Source organism: Nerophis lumbriciformis, linkage group LG01, assembly GCF_033978685.3.
Source record: "Nerophis lumbriciformis linkage group LG01, RoL_Nlum_v2.1, whole genome shotgun sequence".
NCBI classification, from domain to species: Eukaryota; Metazoa; Chordata; class Actinopteri; order Syngnathiformes; family Syngnathidae; genus Nerophis; species Nerophis lumbriciformis.
The window spans coordinates 23,037,436-23,060,512 of NC_084548.2; the positions used below are offsets into that span (position 1 = coordinate 23,037,436).

At 38.8% G+C, this 23,077-nt stretch overlaps 1 protein-coding gene across 7 annotated transcripts in view; it reads right to left on the reverse strand.

Annotated features, from left to right (window-relative positions):
* LOC133617401 (diacylglycerol kinase zeta-like) overlaps positions 1-23,077 on the reverse strand; it is a 301,272-nt gene that overhangs the window by 48,357 nt on the left and 229,838 nt on the right. For all 7 annotated transcript variants that reach the window (XM_061977350.2, XM_061977363.2, XM_061977357.2 and 4 more), the window contains 2 exons: positions 602-673; positions 454-510 (listed from right to left, as the gene is read on the reverse strand). In XM_061977350.2, coding sequence (XP_061833334.1) covers positions 454-510; positions 602-673 — 129 coding nt within the window. The remainder of the gene's footprint in view (positions 1-453; positions 511-601; positions 674-23,077) is intronic.

Sequence of the window (23,077 nt, forward strand, 5' to 3'; positions counted from 1 at the left end):
TGAATTACAGACAAAATTTCCCAAAAAGTGCAGTTCCCCATACAAATCTTTAAAGTTTGTAGTTTACTTTTAACATTTAGCTTAACCATTTAATGTATTCCTCAAATTTAAAGAACATGAGCTAAGTGTAAGAAAAATTGTATAAATGTTCTAAATATATCTGTGTGATTGAAGTTTTACATTTGGCACTCCATAAGCATCAAGGCGCTGAATCTCTGCTGAATTAGAAGTCAGTCACTTAAAAGGTGGTCAATATTTTACAACATAGTATTTAATTAACTGACATAAACGTAATAAAATGAAAAACTGCTTTTACTTTTGTTTTAAATTCTTCATTTCATTAGTTATATTTGTAAAATCAAAAGGCTGAACATCCAAGGAGATGAATACCTTTGCAAGGACCTGTACTTCTACAGTTTATCCAACAATTCACCTTTTAAATGTGTTACTGACCTCACTTTTAGCTTTAGCTCATCATTGGTGTTGACAGAGCGCAGGATGCAGCCTTTCCTGAAAACAAAACAAAAAAAACCCCACACAAAACAGTAACAGAATGAGAAAAAAAACAAAGGTAAAGGCAATAGGCCATTTTGTGACCAACCTTCTGAGTTTCCGGGCCTCAGGTGTTGAATTGAATGCCGAGGCTTCAGCTGCAAAGCCATCACTGTCAATGCTACAAAGACAATGCAGACTGGTTAAAATAGACCATGCTCATGTATACTATAATGCTTTGTGCTTTGTACTTCTGTCTGCTGACGCTTGCTGCTGCCGCAAAAAAATCTTATGTACTATCATTCTATCTGTGTGCTTCTAATTATTTTTCAGCTTTCTTTATTCCTTCTCAAGCATATTTAGTAGTCTTTTCAAACTTGCAAAGCCCCCACTCTCTATCTCACCGCCCCTTTCTCAACTAGCTCACTGCTAAGCTAACGAAGCTAAGCTAGTTGCGGCTCAAAGCAACTACGCTCCAAAGGCATCTGATCCCCCTTCTCCAAAGACAGCAAGACTCGACTTGGTGAAAGAAACAATGCCAGTATGGCTCCCTGCTCCTCGAGCACCGTTCTCATGGCTAAGTTGGCCCTACTAGAGGACCGTGTCCACCGTGTCTGCTAACGTTAGCTGTAGCGAGCTGACTAGCCCAGCTTGTAGCAGCCCTAAGAGGCCTAAAAGCCACGGTGAACCGGTTGAGACGCATAATAGATTTAGCTATTTAGCTAGTCCTACACCTCAGTCTACCGGGCACCATACCTTAGTCATAGGGGAGTCCATTGCCTGGAAAATACAGCTTAGTAAACCAGCCATAATTACGAGTATTCTTGGGGCCGAGCACCTGAGATTGAAGCTAGTCTTGTCTCGCAACAGGCATAGTAAACGCGCACGACAGGCTAATCGCACCACTCGCTACGCAAAACATACCATATTTTTCGGAGTATAAGTCGCACCGGAGTATAAGTCGCACCTGCCGAAAATGCATAATAAAGAAGGAAAAAAAACATATATAAGTCGGAGGTGAACATGCATTCTACTGAGGTGGCAAATTATGACGCGTTCAATATATCGCAGCACCAAGCAAGTAATCCCAAGATCCCCATCATATCAATTCCTAGAAGTGATCAAAATTATTTAAGGCACACTGCACAAAATAAACGTAAACGTATTAAAATTGTGTGTAATATATAATATAATATATCTAAAAATATGAATACCATTATTACTCCAATCTCATCCGCCTACATAAAAATTATCCTAAATATTTGTTCAGTACAATGTAGCTAACCCAACAAGGGACTCCCCCCAGTAGCTCCACCCACTCGGCAGATGACTTTATGAATTTCTTTAAACAACAACATTTAACTCATTAGAAAGGAGATTAAAGAAAACGCGTCCCAGCTCCAACTGGGTTCTATTAACGCATATACGAATGTATGTACGACGGATATTGCACTACAAAATAATCTCTCTCTTTTTGAAGAATTAATATTAGAGGAACTCTTGCGACGTGTAAATGGGACAAAACAACAACATGTTTACTTGACCAACATCCTGGGAAACTTATCAAGGAGCTGTTTGTAATATTAGGACCATCAGTGCTAAATATTATTAACTAATCAATTTCCTCTGGCACTGTTCCCCTAGCATTCAAAAAAGTGGTTATTCATCCTCTGCTCAAAAGATATAACCTTGATCCTGACCTCATGGTAAACTACCGGCCGGTGTCCCCCGCCTTCCCTTTATTTCAGATGAAGTCGGGACCCGGGGTGACCACTCCTTATGCATCAGTCGGTGACGTCTCTGCCCCCGGACTGGACTTTCACTTTATTAACTGTATCTACTCGGCATCCATTGCACCGGTCACCTAGGGTGGGATCCCCACATCTGCGGTCCCTTCCAAGGTTTTTCGTTTTTTTCTTGCCCTTGATTGATTGATTGATTGATACGCTTTTCCTACCCTTTGGACCCTGCGGCTTACAAAACGGTGCTACTAATTCATTTAATTTTCTTCGCCAACAGCCATAATGTTTTGAATTCAACAAATACTTTTTAACAGACACTAAACAGGTGTGTTATTGATTGTGCTATGGCGCTTCCTGTTGAACGTGTTGGCTCACTGCGGGTGCTCTTGGGTGATTGTTTACAATATTTCCTTCTGTTTAGTACTTTAAACCGGTAGTAAAAGTGCTGTTCTGTCTCCTAGTTGTTCATAGCATTCCTATTCATTTGGATTCTTGATTCATCAGTCCAAGCAATGGTTGTAAGTTTTGAAATATAACTAAAATTATGCATACTTACTAAACCATCCCATGTGAGTGTTTTAATGCATTTGTACATACAATCATAATGTACTCAAGCTAGCGTTGTTAGTGGTTTCATAAATTCACCAAATTGTCACCATGGACTTATTGTGTCTACTGCAGCGAGTGAGTCATAAAAATTATGTATTCTGTTGTGTTTGATCAGCCATTTTACTGCAGTGTTACAGGGACTGTTTGGAAACAATTAAGGTATGTAAATAAACATTTACAAAATCTTTCTATGGAAATAACTCATTTCACAATATGCTTATAAAGCCCTCTAAAATACATCCAAAAACGGCCAACGATGCTCCATTTACATGTAGTGACCTGCATATTGACCAAATATTAGCGACGTTGTTATTGTAAGAGCTAATGCAGAGAACATTCTTTTAGTAACACCGCAAATTAATCACCGTCAGGTAACTTATGCAGCTGTTGATATACGAGTACCAGATTATAAATAGTGCCTCTCACCTGTATAGTAGAAGGTTGTGGCCATAAACTCAGAAGCTGGTCAATTTAAACATTCAATGTATACCTAGCAGGCAATAGGAAGATGAGACAATATGGTCGTTTGCTGTCAGCATTTTTTTTTACCTGCTCCAATCAGCCGGCATTTCAAGGCATTGTACAGTAAGTGATTGTTTTTTAATGTTTGTAGTTTGTATTTCTTGTTCAGCACTTAGCACTAGTGCTACATTTACTAGTGATGTATGTGTGATACCACAGATTTTCTTTTCCATGCGATACTAATTAAAATTCAGGCTGGTTTTGGCGATACCGATCCGAACTGATACTTTGTGCAAATATACCTGATGTGTCTGCTGAAATTTAAAAAGTAGTGTATTTCAAGTGTTGTTGCACTTGGGGTATCATCTTCAAACAATAGAAAATTAATTTGTATGAAACAAATGGTGTTATTCTGCACTGAATGTGTGATCTTACTTATATTCAACTCTTCATACTATGTATGTAGTGTCTCTAAATAGCATACAATAAAAGGTTACATACACTTGCTGTTATGTATGTTATGTTATGTTACTGAGTGACTAATTTTAATTTAAGTTCTATACAAATGACAGACTGAATAACTGAGCATTAGGTACCAAGGTGGAAGAAAAGTAGATCCCACCAATTGTGTTTCATTTAAACAAGATCTCGATGACACTGTGCTCCTGTTAATGATATACAATATCTTAAATAACTGCAGTAACAAAAGTGTTGATATTTTGATTTGAGAATCGATAAAGCATACAGATCTGGTATCTGAGGTATCAGTATTTCAGTATCGATCTGCATATCACTAACATTTACCATCTGCACAATCTTTCTACCTTTGGGCACCAATAAAAAACCTTGACCTTGACAATACTTGGTGTTTCAGTATAGTTGGATCTAGCTTCTAAAACGTGTAGCTCATCCGCCGTACATTCAGGCACAAAAAGATAAGGTTCTAAATAATAATTTGTCCTAAAGTAGGTGTTGCTGGCTTTCATGAAGTCTGCCATAATCAGTAGTTGCAATTGTTCAAGTAAATAGCGAGCTTTGTGACACGCCCTGTGAAATCAAAGCCACACCGTATTCCTTAAAATTACCAAAGTACAGTAATACATACATGTTATTATGAAAGTGCATGTTATATATACGTACAGCATGTATACAGTTGTGCTCATAAATTAACATACCCTGGAAGAATATATGATTTCTTGGCCAGTCCTCAGAGAATATGAATGATGACACAAAAACCTTTCTTCCACTCATGCTTAATGGTTATGTGAAGCTATTTATTGGCAAACAACTGTGTTTACTCTTTTTGAATCAAAATGACAAAAGAAAGTACCCAAATGACCCTTATCAAAAGTTTACATACCCCAGTGACTTTGATCTGATAACATGCACAAAAAATGACACAAACAGGTTTGAATGGCTAATCAAGGTTCCAATCCTCACCTGTGACATGTTTGTTTGTGCTGCACAGATGTTTCTGGATACTGAGTCATGGGGAAGGCAAAATAATTGTCAAAGGATCTGCGAGATAAGGTAATTGTACTGCATAAAACAGGAAAGGGGTCTAAAAAGATATCCAAGGAATTGAGAATGCCAATCAGCAGTGTTCAAACGCTGATTAAGAAGTGGAAAATGAGGGATTCAGGAAGACCAGCAAAGATTTCAGCCACAACAGCCAGGAAAATTTTTCGAGATGCAAAGAAAAATCCACAAATAACTTCAGCTGAAATACAGGACTCTCTCGGTAAAAAATGGATGGGTGGGCACCTCCATTCTCCACTCTCTTTCGGCAATTACGTTGTAGAAAGAGTCAAAAATTTCTTAAAGGGCAACTGCAGTTTTTTGGAATTTTGCCTACCGTTCACAATCACTATGAAAGACATGACTTCTGATGGATTTTTTTCCAAATGCATTCTAAATACTAAATAAAAGTAAATAAAAGTCTGCTTACAGCGGGGCAAATGGGAGCTCCACTATTTCGCCCATAAAATCCAATAAATAACCATGAAAAAGCCGCCATCAATACTCCATTTACATTTTGTGACTTGAATATTAGCCAAGTATTAGTGATATTGTTATTATAAGTGCTAACGCAGACAAACTATTTATAGCGGCGCCGTGATCACTACCGTGTGTACCTATGTTTACATCATCGAGTGGTCTGCTGCTTTCTCGCTTCCTTGCCCCCTGTACATTCATTGAAGATCATGAATCATGCATCTCACCTGGACAGAAGAAGTCTGAGTTGGTATTCCGACAAGTATGTACACTTTGACAGCCATTAAAGACCCGAAAATGGCTTGAACGACACAAAAAGAAACTTGGTCCCTCAGACATTCTTCACATAAATGGAAATATATGAACATTCTAGCACTCGGCATCCTAATTAAAGCAAACCTGGTACAGTAAGTGATGTTTTATTATGTTTGTTGACTCTCATAAAGTCTGCAGTGAGTAATAATCAGCGATGAATAACAAACGTTGTGATGCGTTTTTTAAATTAATGCACCGTGTATGCTTAAAATTATCAAAATACGTAAATATTAAAACGTATTATAAATGTGCCAATTGCTACGTTACATATATACTTACATCATGTATACAAAACCTCAATGGAGGTGTTTGGATGTTTTTTAAGGGCATTACAGGCGGAATTGCGCGGCTCCAAAAGGCTCCATTGTAAGTAAACTTTTGATCGCATTTATTTAATATTAGAATGCAAAAAAAAAATAAAAATAATAACATCCATCATCATGTCTCTCATAATAATTGTGAACGATAGACAATATTCCGAAAAAAGTGCAGTTCCCCTTTAAATGAGAAGGCCTTCATTTTTATTTTAACAGATAATAGCGCTAACATTATAGGCCGTGTTAGTTAGGACCTATTGTATTTACGGCAGATGATATGCTAGCGTTACTGCTGCTTGGCGTGGTTCAAAAATGCGATGTTCATTTACAGTTATTGCATGCCGTATTTTCAAATGTTTCGTATGTGAATACTTGAATATCAACCTTGCAATGAATACAAGCGGCGCTGTTGCAATCATTTCTTTTAAATATAGCCAAACTTTGGAGCGTTTGTTCTGCCTGGTCGCCATTTTGCTGTCTGATGTCATTACGCACCATCCACTGGCATCTTTAAGGAAATCGTTTGAAAAATTGGCAAGCGATTGATTCCAAGAAATTGTTACAATGGGAACCAGTTCTGAACAAGAAGCGGTTTATGATTCCATCCCTATGCACAGTGTGGTGACTCAGAGTACTATAGCGCTTCTCAGTATGATTTTTCTGTATTTATAGTTTGATTAACAAGAACACTTACAATAAATAAATCCAACAGGCTGTAGCTAGATCTAAAGTATAGAACGTTGTGGTGTAAACATTTCTATTTTTGTGTGATACCCGGTCGATACACTCGATTAATCTAAGGATTTACAACTGATTCTTATCGATTGATGTTGCTGTTTCTGACACAGCCAACTGCCCACTTGTCAAACCGTATCGGGTCGCATTAATTTATCTTTCACAAGCCTCTTATTCTGCAGACACTCCCCGCTCTCTCCCGTATGTCGCTTGCCTTTTTAAGGACATTACAGGCGGAATTGCGCGGCTCCCATAGGCTTCATTGTAAGCAAACATGTTTGTCTTTTTTTTTGTCTTGTCCTTGTCTAAATCTCCAAAAGCCTCTCTTTTGCACTGTTCTTTGAAATCTAAATCTAAATAAACTGGTCTCTCAACTCAACTGACAAAGTCTATTCGACGTGAAGCTCAAGTCCTGATGGAACGTTTGCTGCTGGATACATGGAGGACTATTGGGATAAGTGGAGAGTCGTGTGCTTGGCAATTCTTTCCGTCAAATACGTTGAAGATATCTTTTTGGAACAATGACAACGGGTCATCTGCTGATTGGATTGAGCGTTACTCTGGTCTATCGCAAAACTTGGTAGAATAGCAGCCGTTCAACGACACAAAAGGTGATGGATGGGCTGGGCAGAGCTGTGGAAACTGAGACTAGATAACATCTCGGAGAAGCTTTCCGCTCTGAAAGGCAAAATTATGATCACTTTGAGAGACAGAATGGACAACTAAAGCAGACAAACTATTGGAATGTGTTTGCTTGCCCTAACGAAAACAATCATTATCTACAATTCGGCTCCATCTGCATTGGCCGTGGCAGGAACCGCATGATGCAGTTAAAATCAGAGTGAGATCATTGCAGCGAAAGACGCTCTGCATACTTTCCCCCTACTTCAAAGACATCTGTGATGTTGACTTTATTCTGCGATGCCGAATGGAGTGACTTCCAAGCTTATGGGCAAAACACGCACCCATTGACTAATACTACACAGATGTGCACACATAGACCCCACCCTACCACAAAGCTTCGCCACGTCACTCCACATGGTATGACGGACTACAGAGCAGCACCCTTATGGCTGCAGCTCCAGGCCGGATGTCTCCCGCCCTAGTTTCTGTGTGTCGTAATTGTGTGCTCATATGTGCTAGGGACGGCGTGGCGCAGTGGAAGAGTGGCCGTGCGTGACCCGAGGGTCCCTGGTTCAATCCCCACCTAGTACCAACCTTGTCATGTCTGTTGTGTCCTGAGCAAGACACTTCACCCTTGCTCCTGATGGGTGCTGGTTAGCGCCTTGCATGGTAGCTCCCTCCATCAGTGTGTGAATGTGTGTGTGAATGGGTAAATGTGGAAGTAATGTCAAAGCGCTTTGAGTACCTTGAAGGTAGAAAAGCGCTATACAAGTACAACCCATTTATTTATTTATTTATTTGGTTGCTTGACATTTTTTTTGTGGTCTCTAACTGAGCTTTCCACTTCATAGGAGCTTTGTTTGGGAGGTGCTTTTTTCTGCTTCTCCCTCCATGTTTTAGCTTTCCTTCCCACCTCTTAACGTGGCGCCACTAGGTAGAGACACATGAGTATTCCTGTTCTGTATGCTCCTGTAACTGTATATTGTATGTCTCTTCTTGGACAGGCTTTACTGAAAAGTGATGTTGTTGTACTATTTAAGTGCAATGACAATAAAGTTATATTCTATTTTATTTGACCAAAGGGTCAAATAATATTTGATTCGACTGTTCACATTTTCTTAACTGTTCAAGTCAGACATAATCACTCAATATAATAAAAAATTACCACAAAATAGCAGAAAGAATATGTCCACACTGTGAGGTAACAACTCTTTTGAAGCTCTGTTGTTGTACTGTAATGTGTTTGTATATACAGACATGTTGAGTGAATCAGCGCATGCACACAGAGCGCTTACAAGCAAAATACAGCGTGGAGAGAAAGAAAGGCAAAAAACGGCAATTCTACTGGTTATAAAAGAGGGTGCGGTGCGTGAGGCGCAATATGGAGGTATGTTGGCTTTAAAACTAACAATAAAGGTAAAGCTTTTAACAAGGAAGCACTGCGCTGCACGCGCCGCTTTATGTGGCAATACTGTAAGCAGTTTGCACTCAAACTTGTTTAAACATTTAAATAACAAGTATTCAGACCTCCAAAAATAATTTAGAGTCACTGGTAATGTTGTACACATATACGTACATTCACACACAGCTGGTTGGCTTGTTGCCATTTATTGGCAGAGTCAAAACCGCCCACGTAGCATATACTAATGCAAGGTAATTGACTGACAAATTCTTAAATTTGTGTTTTATCTTTAACAATGTGTGTTATACCTGCTACATGTCTAATCGGTGTAGTCTTAGCCACAGTATTTTTTTTAGTATTTACTAATTATTGTATTTGTCTTAAAGCACACACTAAGAGTGGCAACCATGAATCAATAAGCATTTAATACAATGTGAATAAAGCTTTCTATTCTATTCTAAATAGAGCTGGGCAATATGGCTGACAACTGTATCATGAGACACATTTTGTATGTTGATCGATATCAATAATTATTGATATTTTTTATGACTTATTTAAGCCTGCTAATGAATACAGTAATACAATTTCCAACTTACCAAGAGAGCTATTTATCAGTGAAGGTGTCTGGTAGCCAGGTGGTAAAATAATTGCAGTACATTTGAAGGTAGTTGCAGTTTCGAGACACTAGACAGAAGTAGTGTTTAAGCTATTGAACACTACACAGAGTAGTGTGGGAGGCTGCAAATTAAAATGACACACAGGAAGTGTCAGGAAGTTGCCGCATCGTCTGCATTAAAACCAACAAAACTAAAGACACGTTTCTGTTATTGAGTTGTTATATCAAGATATATATCAAGATATCACAGTTTCTCTTCTCACTCCATGCAGAGAATCCACAGCGAGACAGAAAAACGGCGCAACCAAACTTGGTAGTTTACTGTTATCTGATTAGCGTGCCACTTCAATTTCTCAGTGACACTTCCTGTTTCCAGTTTAGCTGGGTTCCCAGAGCGCGAGTGAGTTCATTCAACAAACTTTTTTGCTTCATAATTTCTTTTTTTTTTTCGATCAAAAAATGTAAATATATATTGAATGTTTTATCAAACACATTTTATATTGATATTGATTGTGTCTATCATGATATATGTACTTTGAGTGCAATAAGAAAAGCCCAGTGTGTTTAATACCTTAATTTTATTTTTTATCTTCTAAAATTGTTCTTTGAGTGCAATAAGAAACATATGTTCTAATGTATCGTATGACTTTCTGATACAAATTAATCCAATAATGGTATTTTTGTGGTGTCCTTCATTTTGAAAAGTATCAAAAATAATTGCTATACACTGTGGTACCGGTAACGGTACCAAAATGGTAACAAGACAACTGTATATTTTACATACAGATTCACTGCCTTGAGAAAGGCAGTATGAATAAAGAATTAATTAGTTGTGCCATTTTGGCCAATTTAAAGACTGGTAGAGGTTATGATTAAATATTTTATTATTTCCACACCAATGACAAACATGAGGAAAACCAACATGTTTCTGTGTGTAGGTGTGTTCGTCAGAAAAAGACAGAGAGATGGAGAGAAGCATAAGAGAGGAATGTAATTATAGTAGGAGGAATATTGTTCACCTCTGGCCGAGCGTGGGCTAACAGCTACACTGCTTGTCTGTGTGCGTGCGCTCCCAGAACAGTAAAACAATGTGATTCAAGTGCTCTAAAAGGCATTTATTCCATTTCTCTCTCCATCAACTTTTTTTTTTTTCATATTACCATCCCGATTTCACTCTCTCGCCAATGGCTTGATGCCTCTCGGCCGACTCATCTCTGCACCTCATCCGCCCACTTTATGCACTCAGAATTGCAAATCACACTGCCAACACAAGCATAAAGTACACATGCAAACTGTTGTTCGGATCACAATATTGTGTTGTTCTCTGTGTCAACATGTGTATTTTATTTTGTATTAAAAAACAGATAATAAATTAGACACACCTAACATAGCTACATATACATATACACAAGCATAATGTATATACATACACATACATATATAATTAAATACATAGAGTTGTGGTCAAAAGTTTGCATACACTTGTGAAGGACATAATGTCATGGCTGTCTTGAGTTTCAACTCTTTTTTTTTGTGATAGAGTGATTGGAGCACATACTTGTTTGTCACAAAAAACATTCATGAAGTTTGGTTCTTTTACGATTTTATTACGGGTCTACTGAAAATGTGACCAAATCTGCTGGGTCAAAAGTATACATACAGCAACATTCATTATCAATTTTGGTGATGAAGAAAAGTTACAATCAAATCAAATTAGCTTCATGGCATGGCTTCTTAACTTCATGTGAATGAGTATGATTGACGACACCTGTTGACTTCTCTGAGCCCATTTAAATAGGGCTCATGTGATGCAGTCATTAGACTCGGTTACAAACGCGACAATGGGAAAGTCAAAGGAACTCAGCACAGATCTGAAAAAACGAATCATTTACTTGAACAAGTCAGGAAAGTCATTTGGAACCATTTCAAATCAGCTTAAGGTCCCAAGAGCAACTGTGCAAGCAATTGTTAGTAAGTATAAAGTGCATGGCACAGTTTTGTCACTGCCCCGATTAGGAAGAAAACACAAGCTATCACCTGCTGCTGAGAGAAAATTGGTCAGGATGATCAAGAGTCAACCGAGAACCACCAAAAAAGCAGGTTTGCAATGAATTGGAAGCTGATGGAACACAGGTGTCAGTGTCCACAGTCAATCATGTTTAACATCGCTGTGAACTGAGAGGCTACCATGCAAGAAGGAAGCCCTTGCTGCAGAAGCGACACCTTAAAGCTTGTCTAAAGTTTGCTGCTGATCACATGGACTTTATTATGGACTATATTATGGACTTTCTGGGGGAAAGTTCTGTGGTCAGATGAAACAAAAATTGAGCTGTTTGGCCACAACACCCAGCAATACTTTGGAGGAGAAAAGGTGAGGCCTTTAATCCCAGAAACACCAGTTCTACCGTCAAAAGCATGGTGGTGGTAGTATTATGCTCTGGGCTTGTTTTGCTGCCAAGAATTGCTGCCGGCTAGAATTAAGGTTTTAGAATGGTCTTCCCAAAGTCCTGCCTTAAACCCCATTGAGAACATGTGGACAATGCTGAAGAAACAAGTCCATGTCAGAAAACCAACAAATTTAGCTGAACTGCACCAATTTTGTCAAGAGGAGTGGTCAACAATTCAACCGGAAGCTTGCCAGAAGCTTGTGGATGGTTACCAAAAGCGACTTATTGCAGCGAAACTTGCCAAGGGACATGTAACCAAATATTAACATTGCTGTATGTATACTTTTGACCCAGCAGATTTGGTCACATTTTTAGTGGACCCATAATAAATTCATAAAAGAACCAAACTTCATGAATGTTTTTTTGTGACAAAGAAGTATGTGCTCCAATCACTCTATCACAAAAAAATAAGAGTTGTAGAAATTATTGGAAACTAAAGACAGCCATGACATTATGTTCTTTACAAGTGTATGTAAACTTTTGACCACGACTGTATATATTTATATATACAAAATATATATATATATATATATATATATATATATATATAATGTATATATATATAAAATCATATATATTAGGGCTGTCAAAGTTAACGCGACGATAACGCGTTAACAATAAATTCCTTTACCGTGATAATTTTTTTATGTACGATTACCGTAATGCATACTCATTTTTGACCCTCTGGCTGTTCCGTAGTGTGGGGATATGAAATGGCGTCCGGTTACTGTTAAGCCACAAGCTCGAAAATAGCTAGCAGAATTGAACAAGGAAACCCTTTGGAAATCTCAGATCCAAGGCCGTGGCAAGTCGTTCAACAATTTTGCCTTGAGACGACATCATTGGCGGGAACGCTGCTGGCGCCTTTGCTGCTTGTAGAGAGGAGGAGCTTCAAATCTGTGTTTATATTAAAACTGAGTGCATTAATAACATCAAATATAGATTGTTACTCAAACTCCTTTAGTAAGATGGCAGAAAAGATCAGCAGAATAAAAGACAGCAGATAGGAAGTCTCGAGTCACTTTTATCGGAGACTTTCATCACAACATGTTAAGTCTCTTCTCATACCAATCAAACATGTGGTTTCACAATAATAGCGCTACCACCAAAACAATAAAAAATCATCTTACAATACGATCATGTTTTGTCAAATATGTTTTTTACTGTTAGTCTGTGATTTTTGTATTTATTTTTTTATTTACAGATCCATCCATCAATCCATTTTCTACCGCTTGTCCCTTTTGGGTATAAATGTATATTACATTATTGTTTCTTTTGTTAATATCAGAGTCCGTTCTGCAAAAAGGTCATCCCTAAAGTGACACACAATTACAATATACACCACCATATTATATACAAAATACAGTAGAATACAATTAATTTCAAAATCTACCATTTACAATTTCATACCAACCTACCAACAGGTTGACATTTATAAAGAAGGAATCTCTGAATCCACCAAATCAGTCTCGATATTCTATTATTAAAATTTGGTTAAAAAGTTCCATTTTGAAGATTTTTGATAATCTTATCATACATACAGAGGTCAAAACCAAAATTATGCAATTAATGTGAAATCCTCAGCAATTAGGGGTGTGCTAAATTTCCGAAGCATAACGTAAAAAAACATTTAGCTTAAAACGCTTTTTAAAGAATGTGATTCTTTAATAAGGCTAACAATCTCATTCCAGATCATCGGACCTCTACAGGCTATACTAAAGCTTGTACACTTTAAATGACGATTTACTACTGGTGTTATATCTATGAGAAGGAGTGGTCCCTGGAATGAGCTGGCAGAGTCTAGAATTTAATCCGTATACTATGTTATACATAATACAAGCACTGTGGAATATGTTGCTTCAGAAGATTGTACCCATAAAAAAAGAGGATCTGAGGGAGCATTAAAGTTTGCCCATGATATAACACATATGAATTCCTTCCATAGAATCTCAATTTTTTAAGCTAACTAGGATGTGTTACACCATATGATATTGCAATAGTTTATATGTGGTTCAAATAAAGTCTGATATAGAAATAAGAGAGCGTTAAGTGGAAGAAAGTGCCTCAAGTAGACCAACATATTTAGATCATTTATTCATTAAATATTCAATATGGCTTTTGAAATGTGTAAATCCATCTATGTTTACTCCAAGGAATTTAGTTATATCAACTCTCTCAATTGCTTTACCATTTATTTTAATCAGTATCTTATCAAAGTTTTTACGGCTTTTATTTAATCAAAATATAATAACGTTTGTTTTATTTATATTAAAGGATAAGGTAAGACACCAATGCACAGCAGGTAATTGTTTTAACTCTCTTTAAAATCGTGTTTATATTCTTTTTGTGTTGAGCTGTTTAAAAAGCTTAGTGTTTAAAAACATTTCATGAAAGCAAATTCATTATCCTGTCATGGTGTTGAAAACTTAAAAATTATCTGTCTATGTACACTTATTAATGACGAAAAATGATATCTATTAATATTATATAAATTCTCTCTCTCTATCTCTCTCTCTCTCTCTCTCTCTCTCTCTCATGTTTGTAGGCAAACTGGACTGCACTTCTGTTTTGAGCAGTGACACGACACATTTTTCAAAACATTTCACAATTATCGAGGTCAAGGCTACAGTTCGAAAACCATTGTTGTCTTTAGCACAAGGCTTTTTGGGCACGTGTTGTTATTATTGACCTCGTCCACAGAGCTGGGTCAATGTGGGTGTGTAATGACCGCTGGAATATAGGACACCATTCTGGTGTCAGTTCATCTGCGCGGCTTTTGATCAAAAAAGCCGGCACTACATCTGGCCCAGTAGGTTTATTGGTTCGCACAGCACGAAAAAGATGCTGAACACTATGAGGAGCCACCTTCAGCCAGCCGGGGGTATTGCTTTCTGGTAATGAATGTCTCACTATGTCACACTCAAAACGAAAATTCTGTGAGTCAAATCTCAAATAAAAATCATTCAGCTCATTTGATTTGTGCTGTTCATCCATGGTGATAATCTGCTTTCTTGCAGGATTCATATTTGATGCTGATATCATTGTGTCCAGAGTTTTTTAGTATTTGAAGTTAAGAGGCTATGTTCCATTGTTTGTCTGTATTATTATCTTTTATCAGACTGGGTCTCTTTTTAATACTGAACACTTCCCTTCATCCATCCATTTTCTACCGCTTGTCTCTCTCAGGGACACAAAGGGAGTTGGAGCCTATTCCAACTGCAGTCGGGCAGAATGCGGGGTACAACCTGGACCAGGGCCAACACAGATAGAAAACATTCACACTCTAGAGCCAATTTAGCCAATCAACCTATCCCCAGGTGCATGTCTTTGGAGGTGGGAGGAAGTCGCAGTCCCTGAAGGGAATTTGCTTTTTTCCTATTTATACACTCTTTCATTGCTTTTGTTATATAAGGTTTGTTGTTAGGATGTATGATAACAATCTTCTTGGCAACTACATTATCAACACAGAATTACACAGTCTGTCACAGTCTCTGTAGCCTCATCAAGGTCTAGAGTGTGAAATATGGAGCAGTCTATACACCGGAAACACCCTTTTAGTGCCTCAATCAAATCATCTGTCCACACAATAACAGAGTTATGCACAGATTTGCATGGTTTTAAGATTGATTTATATGAGGGAATTAGATGTACTGTGTTATGATCTGAGTTAGAAAGAGGGGGCACTGGCTTTGCAGAATTTGCACCTTTGATATTGCCGTAGCAGTCTCTGGTTGAAATTGCCTAAGAAGAGAATCTGTGCTCCTGGTGTGCACTGTAGCAGTTCATGCGCACACTCTGCAAAGCGCGCAGCTGCTTTGCCTGCGTTGCCACTAGAGGGTATATAAACAGCACATATAATGATGCTTCCAAACTCCCTTGGCAGGTAATGGGGTCTCAGTGATACGCATTTTGTTTGTCTAATTGTATATTGTTTGCACCATTTTTCATTCACTTGTATGCACACGCCTCGTCCTTTCTTCTTGCCAGACGTGCCAGAGCGGTCATTGCGTACCAGTGAAAAGCCATCCAAGTGCAGCAGAGGAATCAATGACCGCACGTTGCTTAGGATGATAGATGGCAGCGGTGGTTTGCTGGCTCTTCGACAAAGAGCCCCGCCTGCCTGGCCTCCCTTGCTTCCGCAGCATCGGTGTGTGTCGATCACGGCTGGTAAATGTTCCAGTTGTGTAAACTGACGTGACCGGAGGGAAAATAGTGCATCCCTGGAGTACACACGTCTTAGTCCATGTTCCCACTGTGAAGTTGTGTGACAAGAGCTAACAAAAAGTTGTCTGGTAATCAGCGCCAGCAAAAGTGTAGGCGGGACGCCATTGTTTGAGTGTAGCAACTGTCAGACATTTAAAAGCATGATGACGCTTGCCTGCTGTCAACAGGCAACTCGGTCACAGTCTAAAACACTTTTAGAGCGCTTTGCTACGTACATTACAAACAACACATTGCTTATAGCTTAAAAACAAACAAAAGCAACCGTAACACACGCCCTGGTCGCTACAGTGTAGCGCCATCGGTAGTCTCTATCATTCGATATCTTTTTCAGATATACAAACACGGTTTCCATATGAGTTGGGAAATTGTGTTAGATGTAAATATAAACGGAATACAATGATTTGCAAATAATTTTCAACCCATATTCAGTTGAATATGCTACAAAGACAACATATTTTCTCCTCTGCTCCCCCTATCCCTTGTGGAGGGGGAGACACTCAGGTCCGGTGGCCATGGATGGGGTGCTGGCTGTCCGGGGTCGGGACCCGGGGTGGACCGCTCGCCTGTGTATCAGTTGGGAACATCTCTGCGCTGCTGACCCGTCTCCGCTCGGGATGGTTTCCTGCTGACCCCACTGTGGACTGGACTCTTACTGTTATGCTGGATCCACTATGGACTGTACTCTCACAATATTATGTTAGACTCACTCGACATCCATTGCATTCGGTCTCCCTAGAGGGGGTGGGGGGTTACCCACATATGCGGTCCTCTCCAAGGTTTCTCATAGTCATTCACATCGACGTCCCACTGGGGTGAGTTTTTCCTTGCCCTTATGTGGGCTCTGTACCGAGGATGTCGTTGTGGCTTGTGCAGCCCTTTGAGACACTTGTGATTTAGGGCTATATAAATAAACTTTGATTGATTGATTGATTGATATTTGATGTTCAAACTGATAAATATATATTTGTTTTGCAAATAATCATTAACTTTAGAATTTGATGCCAGCAACACGTGACATAGAAGTTGGGAAAGGTGGCAATATATACTGATAAAGTTGAGGAATCAAACACTTATTTGGAACATCCCACAGGTGTGAAGGCTAATTGGGAACAGGTGTGTGCCATGATTGGGTATAAAAACAGCTTCCCAAAAAATGCTCAGTCTTTCACAAGAAAGGATGGGGCGAGTTACACCCCTTTGTCCACAACTGCGTGAGCAAATAGTCAAACAGTTTAAGAACAACATTTCTCAAAGTGCAATTGCAAGAAATTTAGGGATTTCAACATCTACGGTCCATAATATCATCAAAAGGTTCAGAGAATCTGGAGAAATCACTCCACGTAAGCGGCATGGCCGGAAACCAACATTGAATGACCATGACCTTCGATCCCTCAGACGGCACTGTATCAAAAACCGACATCAATCTCTAAAGGATATCACCACATGGGCTCAGGAACACTTCAGAAAACCACTGTCACTAAATACAGTTCATTGCTACATCTGTAAGTGCAAGTTAAAGCTCTACTATGCAAAGCGAAAGCCATTTATCAACAACATCCAGAAACGCCGCCGGCTTCTCTGGGCCCGATCTAAGATGGACTCGTGCAAAGTGGAAAAGTGTTCTGTGGTCTGACGAGTCCACATTTGAAATTGTTTTTGTAAATATTCAACTTCGTGTCATCTGGACTAAAGGGGAAGCGAACTATCCAGACTGTTATCGACGCAAAGTTCAAAAGCCAGCATCTGTGATGGTATGGGGGTGCATTAGTGCCCAAGGCATGGGTAACTTACACATCTGTGAAGGCACCATTAATGCTGAAAGGTACATACAGGTTTTGGAACAACATATGCTGCCATCTAAGCGCCGCCTTTTTCATGGACGCCCCTGCTTATTTCAGCAAGACAATGCCAAGCCACATTCAACACATGTTACAACAGCGTGGCTTCGTAAAAAAAAGAGTGCGGGTACTTTTCTGGCCCGCCTGCAGTCCAGACCTGTCTCCCATTGAAAATGTGTGGCGCATTATGAAGCGTAAAATCCTACAGCGGAGACCCCGGACTGTTGAACGACTGAAGCTCTACATAAAACAAGAATGGGGAAAAATTCCACTTTTAAAGCTTCAACAATTAGTTTCCTCAGTTCCCAATCATTTATTGAGGGTTGTTAAAAGAAAAGGTGATGTAACACAGTGGTGAACATGCCCTTTCCCAACTACTTTGGCACGTGTTGCAGCCTAAGTTAATTATCATTTGCAAAAAAAAAATAAAGTTAATGAGTTTGAACATCAAATATCTTGTCTTTGTAGTGCATTCAATTGAATATGGGTAGAAAAGGATTTGCAAATCATTGTATTCCGTTTATATTTACATCTAACACAATTTCCCAACTCATATGGAAACGGGGTTTGTACGTTAAAATACCAAATATCAGTCCCTAATATTTACACCATATTTTAAGCCTTTTTAAAGAAAATATATGCATCAAGGATTATGCAAATTTTATTATGATGTCATATTGACACCGTCCCGGCACCCCTTAGTCACCCCCACCGCTACAAGTATGTTGGCAATCTGTGGGCAAGACTGAATACCTCTTCAGTCAGACTGTAAGTTCACTAGTAACAATAAGAGAATGTCTAACATTAAAATCAAAACCAGAAAAAAAAATGTGTGTATGAGAATATGTGAGTGTGACTTTATTGCACGTTGCCCTTTCAGCACACTTATTTTTCGATTACATTTAATATATTGTATTTATGTTTATGATTATTTACAGTTATATACGAGTCTCTTAAAGTACCAGTGGAGTGGAAAAATAGGTTGCCTCTATATTGAAGCTATGATCATATATGTCTGATGCATGACACCGAAAGACTTCCAAAGTTTGCGAGTATATGGATATGATCAAAATAGTATCCAGCTCACAGAGATTCTCAAGCCATTTTGAGAGATAATGACCTAGCCAGACACGTCAACGCGTGATGTAGAGGTAGGAACCGCAGATCCCTTCATCACCAACAACAATGCAAATCATGCAGACTTTGTGAGAACCAACGATTATTTTGGGAAAAATTATGATCCAGAAACTTATATTGTTGATCCTGGATATAAGGAGGGGGAGCTACGGGTTTTAGAAAATCTGCTATCCAGCTTTAGAGAAACACTAAGCATCATGTAGCAGTATTGCTAAGTGCTAAACAAGAAATACAAACTACAAACATAATAAAATTATGGCTTACTGTATGATGTCTGCTCTCACTGTGATGAGGACTAATAGGTCCTCATCACAGATATATATTCCCATTTATATGAAGAATTATTCATGATGCACACAAAGGGTTAACAAGGAAACTGAAGACACGGTCTTCGGTTGTGTGTGTTTGTCTCCATTTCCACGTATGAATTTAATGTCACAGATGAAACACTTCTAGATTTACGGCTAAATCCTTCTACTATCCAGTTGAGAGGGATGATTTATAATCTACAATAACTTTGACGAGCTGAGACGCGATGAGGCGGGAGCAGCAGGACATTGCTGCCACCTTACAGTAATGCAGCAGAGGGCTACTGAGCTGTGCTATCAATCCACCACTAAAAAAATAGTTTGTTTGCATTACATTGGCACTTATAACAACAACATCGCTAATATTTGGCTTATATTCAGGTCAAGATATGTATATCAAGTATTGTTGGCGGCTTTTGGATGGTTATTTAGAGGGTTTTGTGGGCGAAATAGAAAGCCCCCATTGCCAACATTGTTAGCGGACTTTTTATGTACCGTATTTTTCGGAGTATAAGTCGCACCGGCCAAAAATGCATAATGAAGAAGGAAAAAAACATATAAGTCGCACTGAGTATAAGTCACATTTTTGGGGGAAATTTATTTGATAAAACCCAACACCAAGAATAGACATTTGAAAGGCAATTTAAAATAAATAAAGAATAGTGAACAACAGACTGAATAAGTGTACGTTATATGACGCATAAATAACCAACTGAGAACGTGCCTGGTATGTTAACGCAACATATTATGGTAAGAGTCATTCAAATAACTATAACATAGAACATGCTATACGTTTACCAAACAATCTGTCACTCCCAATCGCTAAATCCGATGAAATCTTATACGTCTAGTTTCTTACGAGAATGAGCTAAATAATATTATTTGATGATTTACGGTAATGTGTTAATAATTTCACACATAAGTCGCTCCTGAGTATAAGTCGCACCCTCGGCCAAACTATGAAAAAAACTGCGACTTATAGTCCGAAAAATACGGTATTTATTTATTTACGAATTAGACTGCATCAAAAAAAAAAGAAAAACATATGTGTTCACGTCTTATATAGGGACTGTGAATGATAGTCAGCACTAGGGATGATGTTTGATAAGAAATTATCGAGTTCGAGCCTATTATCGAATCCTCTTATCGAATCGATTCTCTTATCAATTCTCTTATCGAGTCCAGATAGGTTGTTGTATATGGAAAAAACCCCACAATCACTTCACATTCTCTACTGCTTGCTACTATAGTATTACCATATCTGAGTTATTGTGCAGAAGTGTGGGGAAATAACTACAAATGTGCGCGACATTCGTTAACCGTGTTACAAAAAAAAATAATTAGACTGATACATAATGTTGGATATAGAGAACATACAAACACTTTATTTATTGAGTCAAAAATATTAAAGTTCGATGATTTGGTAAAATTGCAAACAGCTAAAATGATGTGGAATTAAATGATGGAATGGATTAAGTAAATAAGTTAAACATTGTACTGATATGATCCAGTTTAAGAGGTTGTTCAAATGAATAGTGCTTACGAAGTACAAAGAAGAAGAATTATGAGAAATACTTTCAACCTTATTAAAAAGTAAGATTTTCTTCATCCCAGTATATTAATAATGACTGAATTAATTAATTACATATTACAAAACTGTTGTATATACTAATTCACAGATGTTTTATTATAAAAAGGTCAGTAAATGATGTATATATTTGTAAACGCTATGAAGTGGGAAAGGGGTAGGATTAAATAAGCTTTACTTCTTCCTACTCCTGTAAAGTGAAATGATATGAAACTGTGATGTATTATACTGTAAGTGTGTTCATGTTCCAAATAAACTAAAGAAATAAAGAAAGCACTAGTTTATGAGACAGACTTGCAAACTCTGTCGTGGTGTAGGCTACAAGATAACGTTAACGTTATCAGACACATACAAAAAGGCTCACGTTAATGTTACCGTTAGCCACTGACTATGCTTAGGTAACGTTAGTCCAGCTAACATTACTGCAGTCCTGGTTGACATAAGAGGTAACGTTACTACGAGTGAGCAGATATGGAAATTAACCGGCAACAGTTAACGTTAGTTACTCACCGGCGTCACCGCCACTGTAGTCCACAGTCAATGCAGCTGTGTACCAAGAGATTTTAGAGCACTGCATGCTTCCATCTGTTGAAAAGCTCTATGGAGATAATTATTTCATTTTCCAGCATGATCCAGCAGTGCCAAAACCACCAGTAACTGGTGTACTGACCATGGCATTAATGTCCTCGATTGGCCTGCCAACTCCCCTGACCTGAACCCCATAGAGAATTTGTGGGGTATTGTGAAGAAGAAGCTGAAAGTCACCAGACCCAATAATGTAAATGAGCTAATGGCCGCTTTTGAAGCATCCTGGGCATCCATAACACCTCAGCAATGCCACAGGCTGATTGCCTCCATGCCACGCCGCATTGGTGCAGTAATCCGTGCAAAAGGATTCCCAACCAAGAACTGAGTGCATTAATTGAAATTTTCAAATGTTTGATTTTGTTTTGCTGTAATAAATCTTTATTTTTTACTTGGTCTGAGGAAATATTCTAATTTTTTGAGATGGGATTTTTGAGTTTTCTTAAACTGTATGCCATAATCAGCAATATTAAAATAATAAAAGGCTTGCAATATTTCAGTTGATGTGCAATGAATCCAGAATGTATGACATTTTCATCTTTTTAGTTGCATTACAGAAAATAAAGGAATTTATCACAATATTCAAATTTTATGAGACAGTCCTGTATATTGTAGCAGTTGCTTTAAGGACATAATTCACAACACCTGTTTACTTGACTTTGTCGTCATTATTCAGTGCCATTTTTCTATTGTGCACATAACAATGTTGTTCTTGTTTACCATTCATATATGCAGTTAAGAGTTGAGTAATTCGGTGCGGCCCCCTTAAGTGACCGTCAAGAGATTTAAGGTGGGGGTTTGTTGTGACCGCCATTTTGAATCGCTTTATGTAAAAAAGAAACTTCTGCTCTTTGTTTGAATAAACAGCGCACACAATTATAAGATATTTCAAGTTGTCTTGCTTTCGCATTACAAGTGCAACACTGGTAACGCCGACGCTTCACTGAACACATTCAGTGAATATTATCGACCATGACGGCAAATACAGTCTCACTGATGCTGCCTGAGGTCTCGGAATCTTCCGCGACTGCATGGTTAGACCAGGCCGAAGCACAGTTTGCGCTGTGTGGTATCATGTTGTTTCCTCCCTCGGGAGTGCAACGGCAACCAGAGTGGTTAGCATTCTTACGCGTCCACTGGTGGGGAACAAGTATCTCACATTGAAGGTTCACCTCTTAAGACATTCAAACTTTCTGACGCAGAGAGAGCTAGCCGCCTTCTTTGTTGCAGGGGCTTGGCGATTGCAAGCCCTCTAAACTTATGGACAAAATGCAAGACCTCTTAGGTGAGCACAGCCCTGGTTTCCTCTTCGTGCAGCTTTTCCTGAGACTCCTGCCTTCTCAGGTGCGGGCTGCTTTAGCCAACACTTCCATCTCGGCCTGCGCAAAGTTCTTTTTAGCCTCCCAACCGACTTATGTGGCTGCATTCTTTCCGGCTGGGGCAGAAAGGCCCATGGCTTCCACAGCAGCTAGAGTGGAAGTATAGAGGAGCGTCCTGCCAGCATCAAGTTTGGACGTGCTGTCTGAGTCCCATGGCCCCTCCCCATGGAAGCGGCCTCTGGCAGCCCTATGCGCACTTACGGTATACTGTACAAGGAGCTGTGTTTTGGTAGACAGCGTTTCAGTTGGAACTTTGTGACTG